At 41.0% G+C, this 21,066-nt stretch overlaps 1 protein-coding gene across 4 annotated transcripts; it reads right to left on the bottom strand.

The window, feature by feature from the left end:
- Window positions 1-8,584: 8,584 nt before the first annotated feature.
- cep70 (centrosomal protein 70) lies at window positions 8,585-20,682 on the bottom strand. Of its 4 annotated transcripts, none has more exons than XM_036128377.1 (17): window positions 20,596-20,675; window positions 17,978-17,999; window positions 17,693-17,812; window positions 17,521-17,620; window positions 17,308-17,431; window positions 15,957-16,137; window positions 14,030-14,205; window positions 13,821-13,880; window positions 13,657-13,744; window positions 13,492-13,580; window positions 11,080-11,158; window positions 10,839-10,991; window positions 9,450-9,596; window positions 9,200-9,368; window positions 9,032-9,119; window positions 8,857-8,936; window positions 8,585-8,737 (listed from the first exon to the last, which is right to left on the bottom strand). In XM_036128377.1, exons 2-17 carry the CDS (start codon window positions 17,984-17,986, stop codon window positions 8,676-8,678), a joined length of 1,725 nt encoding a protein of 574 aa, XP_035984270.1. In that variant the 5' UTR covers window positions 17,987-17,999; window positions 20,596-20,675; the 3' UTR covers window positions 8,585-8,675. The 4 variants fall into 4 exon arrangements, with proteins under 4 accessions (XP_035984270.1, XP_035984273.1, XP_035984271.1 ...); XM_036128380.1 differs by having other exon boundaries at window positions 13,477-13,580; window positions 17,693-17,702; window positions 20,596-20,658; XM_036128378.1 differs by lacking the exon at window positions 17,693-17,812 and having other exon boundaries at window positions 13,477-13,580; window positions 20,596-20,682.
- Between the last annotated feature and the right edge of the window lie 384 nt (window positions 20,683-21,066).

Raw genomic sequence — 21,066 nt, forward strand, 5'->3', positions numbered from 1 at the left:
GCATGCTATCTAGAAAATAGGTAGCTGGATGTGCAGTATGTGCCTGATGATGTCTTCACCGTAAAACGGGCTGTTATAGTTTTTACTTATTTTATATCCTGGACAGAGTCCCTGACACTGATTCAGGTCCTGATGCTGCAGGGGTTCTGAAACACATACTGGACACATCCCCTCACCATGACAAACCTTTCAGCCTGTGACCCCCCAAAATAACAGTGCAAAGGTCTAGTGGGTCTGTGTTAAAATTAGGAATGATCATTTTGTAAAATTATACTTGCTGTCGGTTTCACAAATAAGGAAATACAAAATCTTTTTTTTTTATCACATCAGCATCATAATATTTTTAGTATCAGGACTTTGAACTAATTGTACAGTGACTCTATTCACATATCTCGACTTATATAACATCACAGTTTTGTTTTCATAATACTACAATAATACTGCGATAATATTATTACTTTATTATTTTAATATTAAGCTATTTGTCCATGTAACCCACCTGCAAAAAAAACCCAACGAAAAACAGACAAATTTCTACAAAAAAGCTAAGAAATTTTTAGATGAATTCCACTCTTTTTCAAGAAAGGACTTGGATGTTCTATGATGTCGAAAAGTCCTACATTTTCAAGAGAAAAAAAAACCCTACAATTTTCCCAGTTTGAAGGAATAAATTTGCTACATTTAGGCTGGGATACTCTCTGACATTGCAAAGTTGGAAATCTGCAAGAAAATCTCAGAGAAAGTGTAATATATCAAACTTTAATCACAGTTTTAATTAGTTTTAGACACAAAATGAACTAGTGCGATGTAGGCAAGAATGTAGCTGTGTAAACCTGAAACATCTGCTCAATTTATCCATATTGCTTAGTTACAGAAGTGCTTTTTCCTTATAGGAGATGTCTCTACCCGCTCCGCTAACAGTCGGCTCGCCTCCGGCACATCCTGTGCAGCAGGAGTGGGCATGTCTAAAATGTTGGAGCACATTTGCAATCAAGCAGTAAGCATCTTGATGAACCAAGCAGATATTTCAGATTTACACATATCCTTTTTTAATATTATTTTGAATATGTACAAGAATACCATGTAGCATAACGTGAAAATGTAATCTTTACATATTTACATATTCCAGAATATTTACATATTCTGACCTAAAACATTGTCACAAGTTCCTTTTGTGTCACAAAGTATAAAATATTAAAGTTTAATCACATTTTTAATAAATTTCTGGCAAATTTCTGACTTGAAAATGTTAGAAATCTATTTGTTTGAATACAGCAATGTTACGCTTTTATCATGGAAAATCATGTCATTTCTTAGAAATGTACAACCTTTCAAGTTTTTCCCCGAAATTATGTCTAGTCTAAAGAATCTTTTTGCTTTCTTTCTGGAAATTTACTCCTCCATGAACAATCTAGAATGACCCCAATACTCCGCCGTACCAGTTGACTGAAACATAATGAAAACATGGGCACAGAGCATATGCACTGAATAAAATCCAAACAGCAGAGAATACAAAATATATTACACTACTTACAACCAATCGGAAAGATCATGGAAATAGCACATTATGACCAAAACATATTACTTTTATTTCCACATCCACGTAACAATATCTTACATTACTAAAGCAACTGCATATACACTGTGACACTGAGTAAACATGCGAAGACTCTTGTGGTAGTACATTTAATTCTTAATCGCACCATTTGGGATGGGTGAGGAATGAAAGTGGAGCACAGCAAGTCTATATTCAGTTGGATATTCAGTTTAAATTATGACAATATTTTAAAACATCTAGTAATATATTGAAAATGAATCCACAGACATGTGTCTGACATCAGCTGCACATGATAGGAAGATGATTATTTGATATTTAAAAGGAGGTTTTCCCTGTTTAAATTTCATCATATTTAGTTTGAGGCTCCTTATTAATCAAGTGAGAGTAAATATCATCTGTTCCCCTGTAGAATATATAGTCTACAAGTGGAGGAGAATCAGACAACCTCCAACATGTCCAGGTCCAGCTGTCCAAGCAAGAAGAGGTTACGAAATGCTAAAATAAGTTTCCAAAAATATCCATAAATCTCATCATTGATCTACGGCAGGCTCTTAGAGTTGAATTTAAATACTTTGTTGTCCCTGAGGGCAATTAATTTACAGCAGAGCCAACAAAGTCTACACACAATAGACTAACAAGACCACCCAAAAGAGAGAAGAAGAAAAAAAAACCAACACATTTATATATCTGGACTCCAGACAGCACATTTCATCTGTAAATATTTTTAAAACCCAACAGCTAAAGAAAAAAAAAAGACCTGTTACCAGTTTGATCATTAGTAACCCCCCTTCCTGATGGTAGAAACCTGAACCCAGTGTGCTGAGGATGCCAAGGGTCTTTAAGGATTGATGATACCTACGTAGTCGCTCTTATTCTGAAGGCCAGATTAAAGTCTCAAAAAATCAGTAGAAACAATCGTAAACCATGCTCATCACGCTCTTTTTATTCGACATGCTGAGGTTACCAAACCAGCACACTAGTCCAAAAGGTAAGACAGATTCCAATTTTAAGACAAATAAAACATTTTAACAGAAGTTGGTCGATATTGAAACCATCCAGTTTTCTTAAAAACAACAGCTTTTGGTTGTCCTTCCAGCAGACATCATCAGTGTTCCAGCTCTAGAGTTTGCCAGCATGGTGCCCAAATAATTAGTGTCTTGCAAAAGTCTTCACTCCCCTTAGTCTTTCCCTATTTTGTGACATTCCAAACGGGGATTTAAATGTTTTCTATCTTACTTTATGAGATAGATCTGCACAAAATGGTCCAAGTTGGTAAAATGAATTGATAAAAATTTAGATTGCTAACTTAAATTGGCTTGTGCACATGCACAATAATATCTATCGTCATCAAATGGAAAGCACATGGTACCACAACAAACCTGCCAAGAGAGGACTGTCCAGCAGATTACTTAGTGTTAGAACAATTAAGTATTTTAAGTTTGCCATAAGGCACGTGACCGATTTGGCTCTGAAACCCGTTAGTGTAGAACATAAAAAGCAGGGGTGATAACACACACCCCTGAGGAGCGCCAGCTGAGCACATCAGTGGCAAGAAAAGACCGAAGGGGTTCCTAACAAACCGGGCAACGCTAGCTGTTAGGGGGTGGGGTAGCCTAACATTTCCTCAGTCACAAAACACGTTTCTGTTCAGAATTTGTTTAAGGAGTAAAAAAAAAAAGGTTTGTTGTTAGGTGTTACCTAAAACTAAATCAATTTATTTTCCAAAGGTATACAGGACTGTCTCAGAAAATTAGAATATTGTGATAAAGTTCTTTATTTTCTGTAATGCAATTAAAAAACATGAAATGTCATACATTCTGGATTCATTACAAATCAACTGAAATATCGCAAGCCTTTTATTGTTTTAATATCGCTGATTATGGCTTACAGCTTAAGAAACCCAAATATCCTATCTCAAAATATTTGAATATCGTGAAAAAGTATACTAGGAGGCTATTCAACTAATCACTTGAATCGTCTAATTAACTGGAAACACTGCAGGGTTTCCTGAGCTTTGAAAAACACTCAGCTTGGTTCAGTAAACTAAATCACAAGTATGGTAGTGGTTAAGAGACGACATAAGATTCTCACAGTAACTGGTGTACTGACCATGGCATTACTGTCCTTGATTGGCCTGCCAATTCCCCTGACCTGAACCCCATAGAGAATTTGTGGGGTATTGTGAAGAAGAAGCTGAAAGACACCAGAGCCAACAATGCAAATGAGCTAAAGGCCGCTATTGAAGCATCCTGGGAATCCATAACACCTCAGCAATGCCACAGGCTGATTGCCTCCATGCCACGCCGCATTGATGCAGTAATCTGTGCAAAAGGATTCCCAACCAAGTACTGAGTGCATTAATGGACATTTTCAAATGTTTGATTTTGTTTTGCTGTTATACTTTTTTTTTTTACTTGGTCTGAGGAAATATTCTAATATTTTGAGTTAGGATTTTTGAGTTTTCTTCAGCTGCACGCCATAATCAGCGATATTAAAACAATAAAAGGCTTGCGATATTTCAGTTGATTTGTAATGAATCCAGAATGTATGACATTTCATGTTTTTTTAAATTGCATTACAGAAAATAAAGAACTTTATCACAATATTCTAATTTTCTGAGACAGTCCTGTATAGCAATTTAAACACTGATATGTGAACATTTCCTAACAATGTTGCCATTAAAAAGTATTTAATGCCATGGCCTAATTTTTTTTCCTCCATGACCGTATGGATTTAACAAGAAGCTGAAATGGAGAAATATGATCTCTCATTTGCAATCTCCTCTAATGTGTTGCTGCAGCATCTGGATCTGCTGTAAATTAAAAGCATGGAAGAACGAGAGACACACGCTACAGAGTATTTATGATCACAATAATTATAATTTCAAACTTTCTTTTATTCTAAGACAGTAAGTGGAATCTTAGACTAGCTGTTAGGGGGTGTGGTGGGTAACATCAGGGGTGTAGCAGCTGTTTGTTATGGGAAACACATGGCTGGTTGCTCTGTTGCACAATGTGTCAGAAAGCAGAGGTAGCTCCAACCTGCAGACAGGGTGTGTTAGCATTCCTGCTGACACGGAGCTGTGAACCAGTCTGTTCAGTGGCATGAAACCCACTCTGGCTAGAGCTGGCTCTGAGCTCCACACCCCACCCAACTATCCTAATAAACTTACTTTAAATAGGACCTTTCTGCGTGTTTTAACATCACTGACAAACATCAGAGTCACTTTTCTTTTCTTTGCTCTCACTCCTAAAATAGCAAGATCAATCAGACCGGCCTGCATGAAAGGGTCACAGTATATAAGTATTTGAAATAAAACGTCCGTCTTATTTTTTTTCTAGTTTTTCAGGTTTTAATTTGGAACATTTGCAACGACTGTCCAGACTGTTGCCCTTAATCATGATATGTCTGCAAGGTGCAGCTATGAACAAACGCCTTCAAGGTTTTTTTCAAAATCTTTGGCTCTTACACAGAAAGAGGTGTTTCCTTTATGCATCGATGAAATGACTAAACGCAGATTGCATGTTTCTTCAGGCCATGGTGGAACCCGGGGTAATGTTGTGCAAGTGACGTTCCCACAGTCGGATTCACAGGGAATATGATCCTGTCGTTACCACTAAGCAGCTTTTATTTGTACCGAGGAAGCCGTTTGCCCAACTAAAATAAAGCACAACTCCCTGGATTGGTTTGTTACAAAGTGCAGAGATGTGGTTATGATGGAGCAGGGGTGTCAAAATCATTTTGGTTTAGGGGCCGCATTCAGCTTAATCTGATCTCAAGAGGGCCACAAGAGTTAACTCATTGCAAGATTAAATAGAATTAATAAATGTGGACTTGTTCATTTTTATATTAAGTTAATTTCACTTTTACACAATATATTATGAATAACCTCAGCGTTTTTAAGAAAAGTATGTGCAATTTCAACAATACTTTTATTCAGTTAAACATTTACTTGTGCATTATGCATAAGAACTGATCACAGTGATTATACAATGTTGAAAAACATTTATTCACATTTTTTGGAACTTAAAAACACTGTCCTACATGACAAAATACATCAAACAGATAAAAATTAAGAAATGATTTGAATTTTTCCACACCTGAAGCTTAATCTGCTAATTAAAACACAGCGCCCCTCGTGGACAATATAGGAACTGCATATTTTCAATTAAACAAAGTACATGTTTTTTTTCAATAATTGTTTTATCATTCTCTTCCTTTTATCTTGTCCACTTGTGAAAGTCAAATCTGATGAGCTCTTTGTGGCATCTTATTGCCACATTGCCAGACAGGACACTGGGAATTTTTTATAATGATAATGCATTTAGCCACAGGGCTGGACTAAATTGTTCGGCGGGCCGGATCCGGCCCGCGGGCCGTATGTTTGACACCCCTGTGATAGAGGGAAGCTGTTACACATAAAATAAAATGTTTTAATTCTGAAATATGTCATGTAAACAGCATATTTCATAAATGTATGCTCTTTAACAGAGACATGGCATATGAATGTATAATTATGTGATTTCATACTGAAATATTTTGTTTTAAGCACTTAAAGACATGTGGCATTACAAATCAATACACATATAAATTAATACATTTTATATTTTAATAAAGAAACAAGTTGGATTGTGCATTTAAATTTATCTTTCTGACATGTACAAGCCTGAGCCTTCTCCACACACCAACAATAATTTCTTCATATTTTTGCATGCTGTGCACGCAAAAGTACGTTTTTTTTTAAGGCCAGGAAAAGTGTTTAAAATATCCAGGTTGTCTTTCTGGTGTAAGACCAGTTGTCTTACTGGTGGTCTAATTCTGGTGTCTTACACTACCCTGCTTGAAAGTAGGGCTGGAGCTTAAGACCCTTGAAAAAGAACTGTTTTGCACAGCTTGTTGCATGTGCTGGCATTCTGTAACTCTGTGGTATGCATAAAAATTATGGTCCATCTGCTGGGTTTCTGCATTGTTCTCCCCAAGTATAAACACATCTTCAGAACCAATCTCAGCCCAAAATGGTGATGTGCACCACGTGATATGAAGGTGCGGTACCTGAACCTGGGAAGCCTTCAGTAAGGTAAAGGCAAGGCAATGCAAATTTATTTGTATAGCAAATTTCAGCACAAAGAAAATACAAATTGCTTTACATGATTAAAATACAGGAACATAAAAACAGAATAATAGCAAGTTAAACTATAGAAAATTTGAAACAAAATAAAACTTTGAAGAAAAAAAAAATGGAAACTAAAAGCAAATATTAAAAACAGTTGAACTACAAACTTGAACTAATGATGTTTCAGTAAACAGTTTAACTAGAACTGTCAAAGGCAATCCTTAAGAAATGTGTTTTTAATCTTGATTTAGAATAACTCAGGCATCGCCCGAGCATAGGAACTAAATGCTGCTTCTCCATGTTTGGTTCTGCAGAGTAGGCTGGAGTCAGAAGTGGTCTGAAGGGTTGACACACTGATAACAAGTCTGTGATGTATTTAGGGGCTAAGCTATTCAGGGATTTATAGACTAACAGAAGTATTTTAAAGTCTATTCTCTGAGATACAGGGAGCCAGTGTAAGGACTTTAAAACTGGGGTTATGTTCTCTACTTTCTTAGTCTTAGTGAGGATGCAGGCAGCAGCTGCAGCTGTCTGATCCACTTTTTAGGCAGACCTGTGAAAACATCATATCAGCAATCAATCCGACTATATATAAATGCATGTATTCATTTTTACAGATCCTGCTGAGACATTAGTCCTTTAATCCTGGAAATGTTTTTCAGGTGATAGAAAGCCGACCTTGTAATTGTCTTTAGATGCTTTTGGAGGTTCAAGTTTGAGTCCATCACTATACCCAGATCTCGGGCCTGATCAGTGGTTCCTAGCAGAAGCAGCTGAAGCTGTACACTAACTCTTGATCTCTCCTCTATTGGTCCAAAGATTAGTACTGCAGTTTGTTTTTTTATTCAATTGAAAAAAATGTTGCCACATACCGGCATTGACTTTTTCTAAGCATTTACTGAATGGGTTCAGCCATAGACATCATATACGTCGACGCCTCGTTGGGCGCGAGTTCGTTAACGTCACCGCCATATTGTATGTGGCAGAAAGAAGTTAAGTTCTGTTGTAGTGAACGTCGATCAGGGAAGATGCCTCATTCCTGTGCTGCATGGAAATGTTATGTTATCTATATACATATACACACACATATGTGTGTGTGTATATGTGTTATGTGTTATATATGTGTTGGTTAAATCTAAACATTGTGGTCTTCATTATTTTATAAAACCGTGTCACATGTGAACCTTTTAAGTCCTGATATAGTCACAGATTAGGAAGACGTTTTGAGGGAGTATTAAAGAGAAAGTTACTAATATGAGAAAAAAAAAAGTCCTAGGACAATAAAGCAAAAAAAAAAAGTACAAAAGTGGTAATATTATGAAAAAAAAAAGGTGAAATTATGAGAATTAAGGTGAACATTTCCAGAATAGTCACAGTTTGCAGAACGATTTCAGTCCTGGAGTAATAGGGTCAGGTTAGATTATTAAAATTATTTATATTGTTTACGAATATAAAGTCAGGAGAATGAAGCCAAAGGGATACGAAAATAAACTTGTAATATTACAAAAAGAAAAATATTATGAATATAAAGTATGTTCTGAGATTAAACTCCCTCTGATACTGTTTAAGTGACTCAGACTAACTGCAGATTTGCCACATTCAACATGGCGGACGCTCTGACGCATCCGCAGCATAGGCAGAACCCGCCCGATGAGGCGTCTACGTATATGATGTCTATGGGTTCAGTGTATTATATAGCTCAGTGGTTCAGTCATCTGGTGACATGGTGATGTAGAGCTGTGTGTAGACGCGCCGTGTGCTGCCATCTGCTGGTGGCAAAACATACTACACGAGTCAGCGCAGCTCTTCATGGCTGCAGCAGTCAGTGAGTTCTCAGAGGCCTGGAACCTGGCAAATGACGTCATATGATGTAGGATAAGTGGAAGACAATGAAATGAAGACCGCACAAACAGTCAGCTTGAGTCAGTTTTAATTCATTTGAAACCCAGAGCTAAGCAAGACACACTAAAACAGCCCCTGTGCTGTGGTGGTGGTGGGGGGGGGTCACGGAGCTGTCTGTTTCAGAGACGTCAGAGCCGGGAGGATGTCGTCCAGGTGACTCAAACCTGCAACACATAAATGTCGGGTTGCTGTGGGAGGGTTTGGGAAGCTGAGAGATGTGGATCTGCAGAGGAATGGAAGTTTGAGGCTGGACCTTCAGTGAAGCAACAAAGTCGTTATTTACCGAGAACGTTTAAGATTTCCGTCACGAGGCTGTGGAAGGCCGGGAAAAACTCGTCGTGCTGCTTCACTTTGATTATGATGCTGGAAAAAAGAGAGCAGACAGTGGAGAGACCCGCGGAACATCAGCAGGACCCCTAACACAAAAAAAGGAGATGCTAACTTCTGTAATACTGAACCTGTCAATGTCTGCACCCCCCAGCCGTGGGTCCAAGGAGACCAGCCTGGAGACCTGCTTCACAACCGCCGCAGGAGAAGCTTTGCTGTCTGACACGGACACTCTGGGTCAGTACGGTTAAATCCGTCAGGAGCAGTCAGGACAGCTCAAACGGATTCACGGAGATCACCTAGGTCCAGAACGTTTCTGAGGTTCCTCAGAGCGTTGGTCATTTCCCCCAGGCGGGCGTAGACCTCGTTCATCCGCGGGTAAACTCCGCTGAGGGAGGGAACGTCGAACAGCTTCTGGAAATGCGACACCATGGACGCCAGGGTGTGGCGAGTGGGACTCCTGAGCCTCTGGCGGGACAGGCGACAGTCGACGAGGACTTTAGAATCAGGAAGAAAGCCTGGGGCTGGATTAGAAATGTGAAGGCCAACCTGTTTATCGTCAGCAGAGGCGTTCTCCAGCAGCTCCTCCACCAGCAGCATCAGGTCCTCCACCCGGACCGCCCCTGCGGCGGCACCATCGCAGCGCTGCTGTGGCATCAGAGTGGCACTCAGTTTGCTCAAGCTGCGCTGGAGATCCTAAACACAGGGATGGACACAGGACAGCGGTGGTACTGAGGATACTAATCACGGCGCTGTCAGAGACAAACTGAGCACTGAAGGCTGGTTTATGCTTGATGCATGTATGTTCTGCGCGGAAATGAGACATAAAGCAGCATTTATGCTCTGTCCGCAGTAGCACTATTCTCCTAGACCAGGGGTGTCAAACATACGGCCCACGGGCCAGATCCGGCCCGCGGAACAATTTATTCCGGCCCGGTGGCTAAATGCATTATCATTATAAAAAAAAAAAATAACACTTTTTTTTCCCCCCAGTGTCCTGTCTGGCAATATGACAAAATTGCCATGGTGCTCCGCTTGATTTATGAATGTGAATAGTTTTATTATGATTCATGCGGGGAATATCTCAAATTATATGGACACTACAATGGGAAAGTAGGAGAGGAAAGAAGAACAAGAAGAAAAAAAGAAAAGGTGAAAGAAAGAAGAGATAAAAGGAAGAGAATGATAAAACAATTATTGAAAAAAAACATGTGCTTCGTTTAATTGAAAATATGCAGTTCCTATGTTGTCCACGAGGGGCGCTGTGTTTTAATCAGCAGATTAAGCTTCAGGTGTGGAAAAATTTTAATAATTTCTTGATTTTTATCTGTTTGATGTATTTTGTCATGCAGGACAGTGTTTTTAAGTTCCAAAAAATGTGAATAAATGTTTTTCAACATTGTACAATCACTGTGATCAGTTCTTATGCATAATGCGCAAGTAAATGTTTAACTGAGTAAAAGTATTGTTGAAATTGCACATACTTTTCTTAAAAACGCTGAGGTTATTCCTAATATATTGTAAGTGAAATTAATTTAATATAAAAATCAACAACAAGTCCACATTTATTAGTTCAATTTAATCTTGCAATGAGTTTACTCGTGTGGCCCTCTTGAGATCAGATTAAGCTGTTTGACATCCCTGTCCTAGACTCTAGAGGGCAGTGTTGCACTCCTATGCCAAGAGTACTACACCCCACCACGCGTAGAAGTGGAAAATAGTTGGTTCCTACATTTTAAAGCCTCTTTCTTTGGCAATTTCTCTCCAGGAATTGTTAACAATTGGTTGGTCACGGTGATCTTTATGGGCCGAATCATAAGGATGTCTATGTTTACGAACCTCCGCCAGACGGAGCGCTCGCTCGTCCGCCATGTTGTCGCCGCGCAGAACTGTCCACGTAGCCAGGAAATTTTGCATCGAGCATAAACCGGGCTTTACCCTGAGCTTGTGGAGCTGCTGGCACCACTGGTCCAGCGTGGGAAGCAGAGCCTGGAATTCTGCCCGCTCCAACCCGTCGGTCCGGCGGTTGTCCTGGGGCAGCCTCAACGGGGCGCTGGGGTCGGTAACCAGCGCATTGATCTCAGTCAGCAGCTGGAGTGCAGAGGGGGGGGGAGAAAAAGCGTTGATGCATCAGAAAGTTATCAGGAAAGAAAAGCCGCCCAGAGCAGAGCTGACCTACTTGGTGATACTGGACGCACAGCCTGGAGTTTCTGGTCTGCTCCCTGACGCTCCCACCTCTGTTGGCTTCATCAGGCAATCTGGAAAACCGACAACAGCATCTGAGGCTGGCCGGGTGGCTACTCACACACGACTTGAATGGATCAGAGAGCTGTGTATCTCAGTTAGGGGTGGGCGATATAAAGAAGATCTAATATCCCGATATCTTTGGGCTATATCACGATACACGATATATATCGCAATATCAAATGGTTTTAGCCAAATAGTGCCTAAAGTTGCATTGGTATATCTCATATTAACCTGTCGATTTTTTTTTGTTTGAAAAATTGATTGCAAAATAAAAATAAATTTAAAATGTTTTAAATTGTGTCGACACACGGAGTTGACAAGAGTCTTCATTTTGCACCGGATGACGTTTTAGGTGGAACTAATTTGTGCTACTGCTGCCTTTTGTGGCAACGGTGTTACGGCATGGTTTGCAAATCACCGCGTTTTGTTCGACATCCTTCCACTGCCTGAAAAGCTCGCCGTCGCCATAGTTCTCGCTGTCTCGTCGACGTCAAGCAAGTGTACGTGCTCGCCGTTGGAGGAGGAGCCAGTGATGCGTTCACAGCATGTGGGAAAAACTAAACTCACAGTGAATTAAATAAAGCGGCTCAATTTTGGCAAGAAAATTTACACGCGATGGTCGCGATAAAGTCATTTTAACTATCGCACGGAGGAAAACTACTCGATGTATCGGCCACCCCTAATCTCAGTTGGACCCAATTGTCGACCTTACCTAGTCTCCTTGGAGTTCAAACCTCCGTTGCAGGGCAGTCAAACTTTTTTACAGTAGCAGGCCACACACTATCAGGTAGGAGGGTGCACTTATGACGGTGCCCGAGCCCCGAAGGGGAGAATTTTAAAAAATAGAGTCTCCCTGATGTATTTTGGAAGCTTTCAAGACAGGTGATTATTTAAATAATAGAGTCAAAGTGAATGTTTTAAATTGAATAAAAAGCAAAAAAAAAAACTTGAATGATCAATTCTTCAAAAACAACCTTTGTTTTTTTTATAATTATTATTCTTAAAAAAAATTTTTCACATGTTATCATGTTTTAACAAGGTTTTGAACAAATTTGCATACAATTAGTTAAATTTGAATTACTAGCACCATATGAAACAGATCAGATTAGGTGAATATATGACAATTTATTAACTTCTGAGCGCGCAGTGAGACAACACGTGCGCGCTCAAAACCGGTCTCGCGCGTGCTCAGTTCCTTCTCTACGGCGAGCCGATGAGGCCAATTATCGTCCGTACAATAACGCGCAGTTCCAACTAGGGCTGTGCATAAAAATCGATATAAAGATTAATATCGATATTTTTAAAAACGATTTAATATCGATATTCTGGCTTTCAATATCGATATACCTCCCAACCTCTAGGGGGCGTTATTACAGCGCAACCATTACAGTTCACAGCGAAGGAGAGCAAGTGAGATGAATTTGTGGAACGGCCGACAGGATTTTAGAAGCTCCTTTGTCCCTAAAATCAGATGTTTGGGCACATTTTTGGTTTCTGTGACACGTTAAATGCATTGAAGCAAATGCACTTTATTTTCCTGTTAATATGTCTGTGATCAATAAATAGAACATAAACATAATATTTGGCTGATTTTGGTGATTGAATCACTGAGCATTAATTCAAAGTAATAAATATCGATATTGGAATCAAAGCAAGCTGAGCTATGTATCGAGAATCGTATCGTATCGTGAGCTGTGTATCGAGAATCGTATCGAATCGGCTCATCCTAGATGATACCCAGCCCTAGTTCCAACCCGTATTTTACGCGAGCGCGCGTTTTTTACGTCACCGCGCGTTTCCAGCCAGACTTTATTACTGAACTAAGCAGGATTTAGACAGGATCAGAAAGGAAGGCGCATCTTCTTTCTGCCTTTCCCCAACGATCAGGGACCTCCTGGTTGTGTCTGGTGCTGCAGTGTTCTTATTGGGTAAAACACCTTTAAATCTAGTGGCTGAGCACATAAAAGATAATCTCCTGATAATATAATATGCAAAAAACGCCACCAAACGTTATTAACGCCACCGCACGTATTTTACGCGAGCGCGCGTTTTTTACGTCACTGCGCGTTCTGGCTGGAAACACGCGGTGACGTAAAAAATGCGGGTTGGAACTGCGCGTTATTGTACGGACGATAATTGGCCTCATCGGCTTGCCATAGATCTCCGCGAGCGTCGCGCGAGAAGAGTTTTTCAGAGTTGAGTTCAGATTGGTTCCTGCGCGCTCAACCAGAAGGCACAAATATCACTCCATTATATAATCGGGGAAATGTAGGCGGCGGCTATAGACGCCGATTTGCCGCCGTTGACCGGCTACTTTTGACTGCCCTGCCGTTGACAAACACACCTTGTGTCCAACCCTCTCCTGAGAACAGCCACCTCCTTCTTTAACTCCTGGATGCGAGAGCTGTTTTCCTTCTGCTGGTCCTGGTATGCCTGGGCGCAAACGGAGGGGGTCAGACCTGCTTCAGAAGGACGCAATCCCAACTAAACCAGCAGTTCAGGGAATTACCTTCAGGATGGTTTGGAAAGCCAGGGACACGGCGCTTGAAGTTCTCCTTGTTGCCTGTCCGGGCTCCGCGGTTTCTCCTCTTCCGGTCCTGTGAGTGCAGAGAGTGAGTGAGAGAGCTTCAGAGGTGAAATGGGAGGCCGCAGTCAGTGAGAGGAGGGAGATACCTGGACTCATCCCCAAGGCGGCTCGTTCTGCTCTCATAGAAGTCAATCACATCCAGGATCCTGCGGACAGCAGTGAACTCCAGTCAGACCAGGTGAACGTGCCGGTCTGAGTCTAAGCTAGCTCCGACTGACCCGACCCAGACGCTCCAGACACCCGAAGTGAGTGTCGGGTCTGTGTCGGAACGTGAAGAAGGCTGGCTGTCGCTCACTGCTGCTGCGCCGCGTCGCTCTGCTCGCAGACCTGCATGCAGATCCGTCGGAAAGTTCGGTCCCGCCGCGCCGATCGCTGCTCTTCTTCTTTGACAGCAAAATGTAGCTTCCTCCGCAGCTCCGCTCCCTCTTCCTCCTGTCTGGCCAGCCTCTGCTCCAGCGACAGACATCTCCTCTAAAGACAAACGGCGGTGAGGATCCAACCGGGCAACCCTGAAGTGTTCACACCCCTCGCCCGTATGTCATCGCGTCACATCCATGAACTTCACTGCCTTTTATTGGGGCTTTTCTAACACACAGCAGTGACTTTCAGAACATTCCCTGCCTCCACCATGTTTCAGGTTCAGTGTTGAATCCTGCCATACTCGGTCTCCTGAGTAGAGCACCTCCTTTCGCCCGTTAGCTGTGTTTCCTTCTTTATTGATGGTTTTCCTAGGAAAAGTTTTCTGCTTTTTATTTGAAAAGCTTTTGGAAAACAATAAATCAGATTCCTTCTAACTTCCTCTGTGTTGATCTGTCGCATAAACGAACACAACACATTTTTGGATGTAATGTGACAAAGCGTGTGACGGTTTACAGGGCAAAATATTAGATTCAAGAGTTTTTTTGTCCCTCGTTGCAGAAAGGGAAACTCGGATATTCTCTTTACAGTGTGAAAGATTCCAAGCCTTTATTTCTTGTCATTTTGGTCAACATGGCTCACATATAGTGAAAATGGTCAATAAAAAGGAATAAACATTTTCAGGTCCTGAAAGTATGTTAATTTCTTTGCCCTCAATACATGGTTGGGGGGCTCCTTTTGCATGAATTACTGCATCCATGCGGCGTGGCATGGAGGCGATCAGCCCTCTGTGTTCAGGAAGTCCAGGTTGCTTAGACAGCCGCCCTCAGGTCATCTGCCTTGTTGCTTCTGGTAAGTATCATCCTCCTCTTAACAACACTCCATATATTCTCTACGGGGTCCAGTTCTGACCAGTTTGACGGGTAATCAAGAAAAGGGACGCCGTGGTCTTTGGACCAATTTTGGTACCTCCAGCAGTACTGCTGGAATCTGAAGTCAGCATCTCCATACAGCTTGTCAGCAGAAGTAAGCGTGAAGTGCTCAGGTAGACAGCTGCATTGACCGTGGACTGGAGAAAACCCAGTGGACCAGAACCAGTAGACAACTGTGGAAAATTTCACACTGGACTTCAAGCCACGTGGGTTTGGTGTCTCTCCACTTTTCACCAGGCTCTGGGACCTTGATTGACGAATGAAACGCAAACTTTTTTTTGGATCACTGAGCAACAGCCCAGTTCTTTCTCTCCTCAGCCCTGAAGAAAACGCTTGCAGCCCATGTGTAGGATAGGGTCCACTCCTTCTGAACCTCCCCCAGAATCAGGAATGGACTTTGCTTGACTATCCTCTCAGGGCTGCAGTTCTCCCTGCTGCTGTTTCACCTTTTCCTACCACACGTTTTCCTTCCACTCAACTTTCTATGAATATACTGGCTCTCTGTAAACAACCAGCTTCTTTAGCAATGACCTTTTGTAGCTTCGTCTCCTTGTTGAGGACGTCAAAGACTGTCTTCTGGACAGCAGTATTCCACACGAGTATTCCTAAATTAACAATGCTTTTTACATATTAATGTTGAATAATATTCAAAATTTCTGATATATTTGGATTTGGAGTTTTCCTTATTTGTCACCCTTAATCATCCAAATTACAACAAAGGTTGGAATATTTCCCTCCATCTGTAATTTATCTAAAACATTACGGGTTCAGATTCTAAATAAACATTGAACTCTTTTACAATAGTCACATTTTTTTAAGATGCAAGTGCAAATACTTGGCAAGGATGCGTATCGTTGGAGGCAAACGTACCAACATGCAAGGAAGAAAATTAGAAAAAAAGGAAACACAAAATAATACGATGGCATGAACCACCTGAGCTTCTTCGTTTTCCTCCTGCAGCCGCTGAGTGTGACTGTGCTGCCGAGCTGCCTGCCCCAGGCAGCGTTCCTCCAGGTCCCGGACCCGGCTCTTCACCCCGTCCAGCAGCTCCTGCAGCTCGGTGGCCCTCTGAGACTGCTGAGCCGCATGGTTCATGTGCTTCTGCACCTCGTCCCTAAAAAACACACACACACATACAGATCAGCATCTAGTCCCTTACATCACGCTCAACTGTAATAAGTCCTTGAAGAGGACAGCGGTCCGTCTGCACGGTCTTTTATGCCCTCCTTCACGTTTCTGGGAGAACATCCACGGTTTCCGCGGTCACCACTCGGCAGGGGCAATTGCCGTCGGGTGCTGTTGAGATTGGGTGACAGGGGGACAGGTGGTCTGCACAGAACCGGATCCATTATTAAAGAGCCGGGGCTCGGTATGACCCGAGAAGCCGGCCTCTAGTCTGACATCGGCGTGTCGTTCTCCATCCGTGCTGCGGGTCCTCTCCGGTTGCAATCAGCCCTTCTTTTTTTGGGTCGGTGTCAGAATCCAATCAAAAGGCCAGGAATGGATCTCTACTAGGGCTGAACGATTTTGGAAAATAATCTAATTGCGATTTTTTTCTTCTTAATATTGCGATTTAATGCGATTTTTTTTCCCAGTTTAATTTATCATGTCTTTTTAAACATATACAAACAACAAATCATTTTGTTTCCTCGCTGTGCAGATTAGGTGCTAAAAGACCCGCAGCATCTAAACTCAGAGCAGTAAATGATTGCGTTCTGCCTACAATATATTTCAGCCAAAATTGCAATTTTGACTTTTCTCTGCGTTAACCACAAGCAACAAAAATGGCGTCTAAATAAAGATGGTTGTAAACAAGGACTATTTAAAACAAGAACTTTTAATGTTTCTATTAATCAGAATACTATTCAAGAGAACAGCTTTTAGTTGATTTGGACATCAATCCTTGTTGAACATAAAGTCCAACCAACAAGCAAGTCTATGTATTAAACTGATTGACCTGTACTTAATGCTATGTATGATTATATAAACTCTAAAACAAGTAATAAAATTAGATTATCTCACTGCTGCAACTGTTTTCCCTTCCATGTGGAGGCAAACCCACTTTAAACATTTTACCAACACCTAATGGACGTGTCTAATTCTCTAATTGTTACATAGCCAAAAATTGCAGACTCTGCGATTTGGAAATTGCGTTTTTTTTAAATCGCGATTATATTGAAAATGCGATTAATTGTTCAGCCCTAATCTCTACAGTTAACGGTTGTGCAGGATCACATGGTGGATTATTATTATTTTTTTTTTTAAATGTTGATATTAGACGTACTTGAGCTGGTTGTTGGACCTGACGAGCTCCTGCACCAGCGCCTGCCTCCTCTCCGAGTCCGTCAGCATCGCCCTCAGAGTCGCCCTCAGCTCGCTCGCCGACGTCTTGTCCAGCAGGACTAGATCTGTGGGACACCCCCCCCGAAGGTCACAGCGGGGCCCGCGGAACGTCCGTTTTTTTTACGCAGAGGGCGGCGGGGAGACGTCTCCTCACCTGTGAGGTTCCTGTTCTCCACGGGGTCGGCGAAGAACACGGGCTTGAAGCCATGACGCTGCAGCAGCTTGTTCACGTCGTCCCACTCCACCTGCACCCGCTGCAAACAGACAGCCAGGGTCAGCGTCGCTCACAACATGCTGCAGACACACAGCGGAGATTTAAGCGGTACCTGAAACTGCCTGTAGGTCCACAGATAAACATAGGTCTTATTTATAAAGTATGGAAAATGCCCTTTTCTCGCTTCTGTGTCCATTCTTAAAGCAGTCTGCAGCTGTTCCCAGCTCAATCCCTGAATAAAAGACGGTTCTATTGCGAGGAGGAGCTGAGCCTCCTGTCCTGTCTCTGAGAGGAGGGGCCGCTCTTACGCCTCAGCAATGGAGGAAAGATGATCCAGCAGGTGCGAGGCCCCCCACTTCACACACAAACACACTGCAAAGGGGAGGAAGACTCTTACCTGCCTCATCTTCTTCACACCGCTGCAGGAAGCAAAGCAAAGACAGTCTTAGAACACGTGCGAAGAGTTCTTCCAGGGGTCTCCGATCCAATTAAAGCTCAGAGACAGCATTAGTTAAGAGTGGTCGACAGTGTAACATGTAAAAACCAGCAGTGGCAGTTATACTGGACAGACATGTTGACAGGCATTTAAAGATCTAGTGGTTCTAATCACAGTGGAAAACGGAGTTGTGCTATTTGAATCTAAATGCTACAAAATTATGCTGTTCCTCAGGGATCACGTTAATGTCCTGGTCTTTTTTTTTTTTTTTTTTTACACATGCTACTACTGGAGAAGATCATCAGGTGACATGACATTAATTTCACAGCTGTGCTGTAGATGCATACCTATACTAAGAAAAATACTCAATAGGCCTACTTGATATTAGGGCTGGACGATACATCGATTAATTTGAATTTGCAACTCGTGAAGATTTAATTTTGGATATAAAGATAAAGATTTTTTTTTTTTTTTTTTTGCAAAAGGGACTCTCCTGGGCTTCCAAGAAACTCTGCACTATATCTGTCCAGAAAGAGGGAATTGCTTTGGTAATAGCATGCATTGTTTTTTTTTGTTTTTTTATCAGTCCAAGTTTAACCCACCTGGGTACATTTTTCACACATCTCCCATTTTAGATGTTCTTTAGGCCCCAGAGTGCATTGCAATAGCTATTTTTGCCTGTTTTCACTAATAGCAAAAAGGTTACACACTAGGGCTGAACAATTTTGGAAAATAATCTAATTGTGATTTTTTTTATCTTAATATTGCGATTTGCAATTATAATTTTTTTCTGTTTAATTTATCATGTATTTTTAAACATATACAAACAACAAATCAATCTGTTTCATCTCTATGCAGATTAGGTGCTAAAAGACCCACTGGGTCTCAACTCAGAAATGATTGCATTCTGACTACGATATATTTAAACCAAAATTACAATTTGATTTTGACTTTTCTTTGCATTAACCACAAGCAACAAATATGGCCTCTAGATAAAGATGGTTGTAAACAAGGACTATTTAAAATAACTTTTAATGTTTTTATTAATCAGAATATTATTCAGGAGAACAGCTTTTAATTGATTTGGACATCAACCCTTGTTAAACATAAAGTGCAAAGTGCAACCAACAAGCAAGTCTATGTATTAAACTGATTGGCTTAATGCTCTGGTGAGATTCCTGAAAGTTTCTGGTAAAACAATATGATTATATAAACTCTAAAATAAGTAATAAAATTAGATTATCTCATTGCTGCAACTGTCTTCCCTTCCATGTGGAGGCAAACCCACTTTAAACATATTACCGACACCTAAAGGACGTATCTGATTCACTAATTGGTACATAGCCAAAAATTGCAGACCACTGCGATTTGGAAATTGGGCTTTTTTAAAATTGCGATTATATTGCAAATGCGATTTTTGTGCAGCCCTATTACACACATTGAAAAAGTATCCAGGCTATACGTAGAGGCAGCTGTGGTAAATAGAGGAAAATTCATTTTACATGTCAAGCAACTGTAAAGGCATGCATGGGAAAGATAGCAAATAATATTTAACTTCAAAACTTGCACTATGCACCTTTTAAATAGATTAGAACGTATCTGTTATGTTTGATCAGGTTAAGTCCAGCGGTTTCCAGGTGGATCCAATCCCACGGATTGTTTTTTAAGGTTACAACTGTTACTGGTCTGAGTCTAACATATTTAAAGGGCTTGTTTTTAGCCTACAAGCCTGTTAGATCCTTCAGTCTTCCATTAGAAGCAGAGGCTAATGATTCTTCTTTTCCAGGCATCTGCAGTGAAAGAGCCTTGCTGCTTACTTGAGGGCCGCTCAGAATGATGAGTTTTAATAGGAAACCGAAAACTTTTAATTTTCAGCCTGGCTTTTAGTTAAAGTTCAGCTATTCTGTCTCACTGTAGTTGATTTGCTGTGTATCAAATGTGATCTTTGTTTACTTCTTATACAGTATATCTTAATCTTCTTTTTAATATAGCCTTTAGCACTATTGTGGATGTCATTCTGAATAAATTGGAATTTCATGTTTTGTTTGTTTGTGCGTCTGTTGCTTTATTGTTTCTAGCTGCAGTGAAGCCTTGTGTATGCCATGAAAAAAAGCTGTCAGTTAATTTTGACTGGTGACTTGATGACTTCTGGTGGCCAAAAGAAGAACCGAAACAATGATTTTCTTGGTCTTTTTTTCACAAGTACAAAACATGTTTCGCACATCAAAAACATTATTTTTGAACGATCTCCGTGTGATCAGTCAACCTTTGACACACCGTGGCACAATTTAAAGCGGTCTTACTTTACAAACCACAGTAAAATGTAAAGTCTTTGACCAGTGGAGAAGAATAATATAGTCTGAATGTTTGGATCGGACCAGCTCTAATAAAAAAACTTCAGCCACACGTTAAATGCGATGCTGACTTCGGTTTCTCGGCTCAGCAGTTAAGCTAGCTGAAGAACAACCGAACACTTCCGGAGCTAGCTGTATCCTAGAAACTGTAGACAACATATAAACGGCACACTAGAACCATATATTATATTATTTATAAACATTATAAAAAACTGCGCAAATTACCAAATGATGACCCCGTACAAACTTCCTGTAAACAAAAGGAATCCCGCTTCCCTTTTTCAAACTGTGCGCCGTGACGTATTGTCGCCGTATTGTAAACAGGAAGTCTTTAACCAATCAGCGCACACCCCAGCAAAAGCAGCGCTTTCTTGTACTACAGCTCTGAGGCCACAAGATGGCAGTAACATAACAGTTGAGTTAGGCCTAATGGTGTGTTCGCTGGGTCATTTTTCAATATCAGGACGAATATTAATTAGAAGCACAGTTTATTATGTAAAAAATACGAATGTTTATAAAACATATTATTTCATAAAGACCTTGTGAAGTCCACAAATAGTTACTGGGATCCTCCAAAGTTACCACTGGCCTCTTGTATGTCTGAAATACATATTCAGTCAAGCTAATAAACGTTAAACTGCCTGCCATAGCCTCCTTGACTGTTTAGTGGACATCCATGTCTAGATAGGTGTCCCA

Source organism: Fundulus heteroclitus, chromosome 24 (genome assembly GCF_011125445.2).
Source record: "Fundulus heteroclitus isolate FHET01 chromosome 24, MU-UCD_Fhet_4.1, whole genome shotgun sequence".
In the NCBI taxonomy this organism is placed as follows: domain Eukaryota; kingdom Metazoa; phylum Chordata; class Actinopteri; order Cyprinodontiformes; family Fundulidae; genus Fundulus; species Fundulus heteroclitus.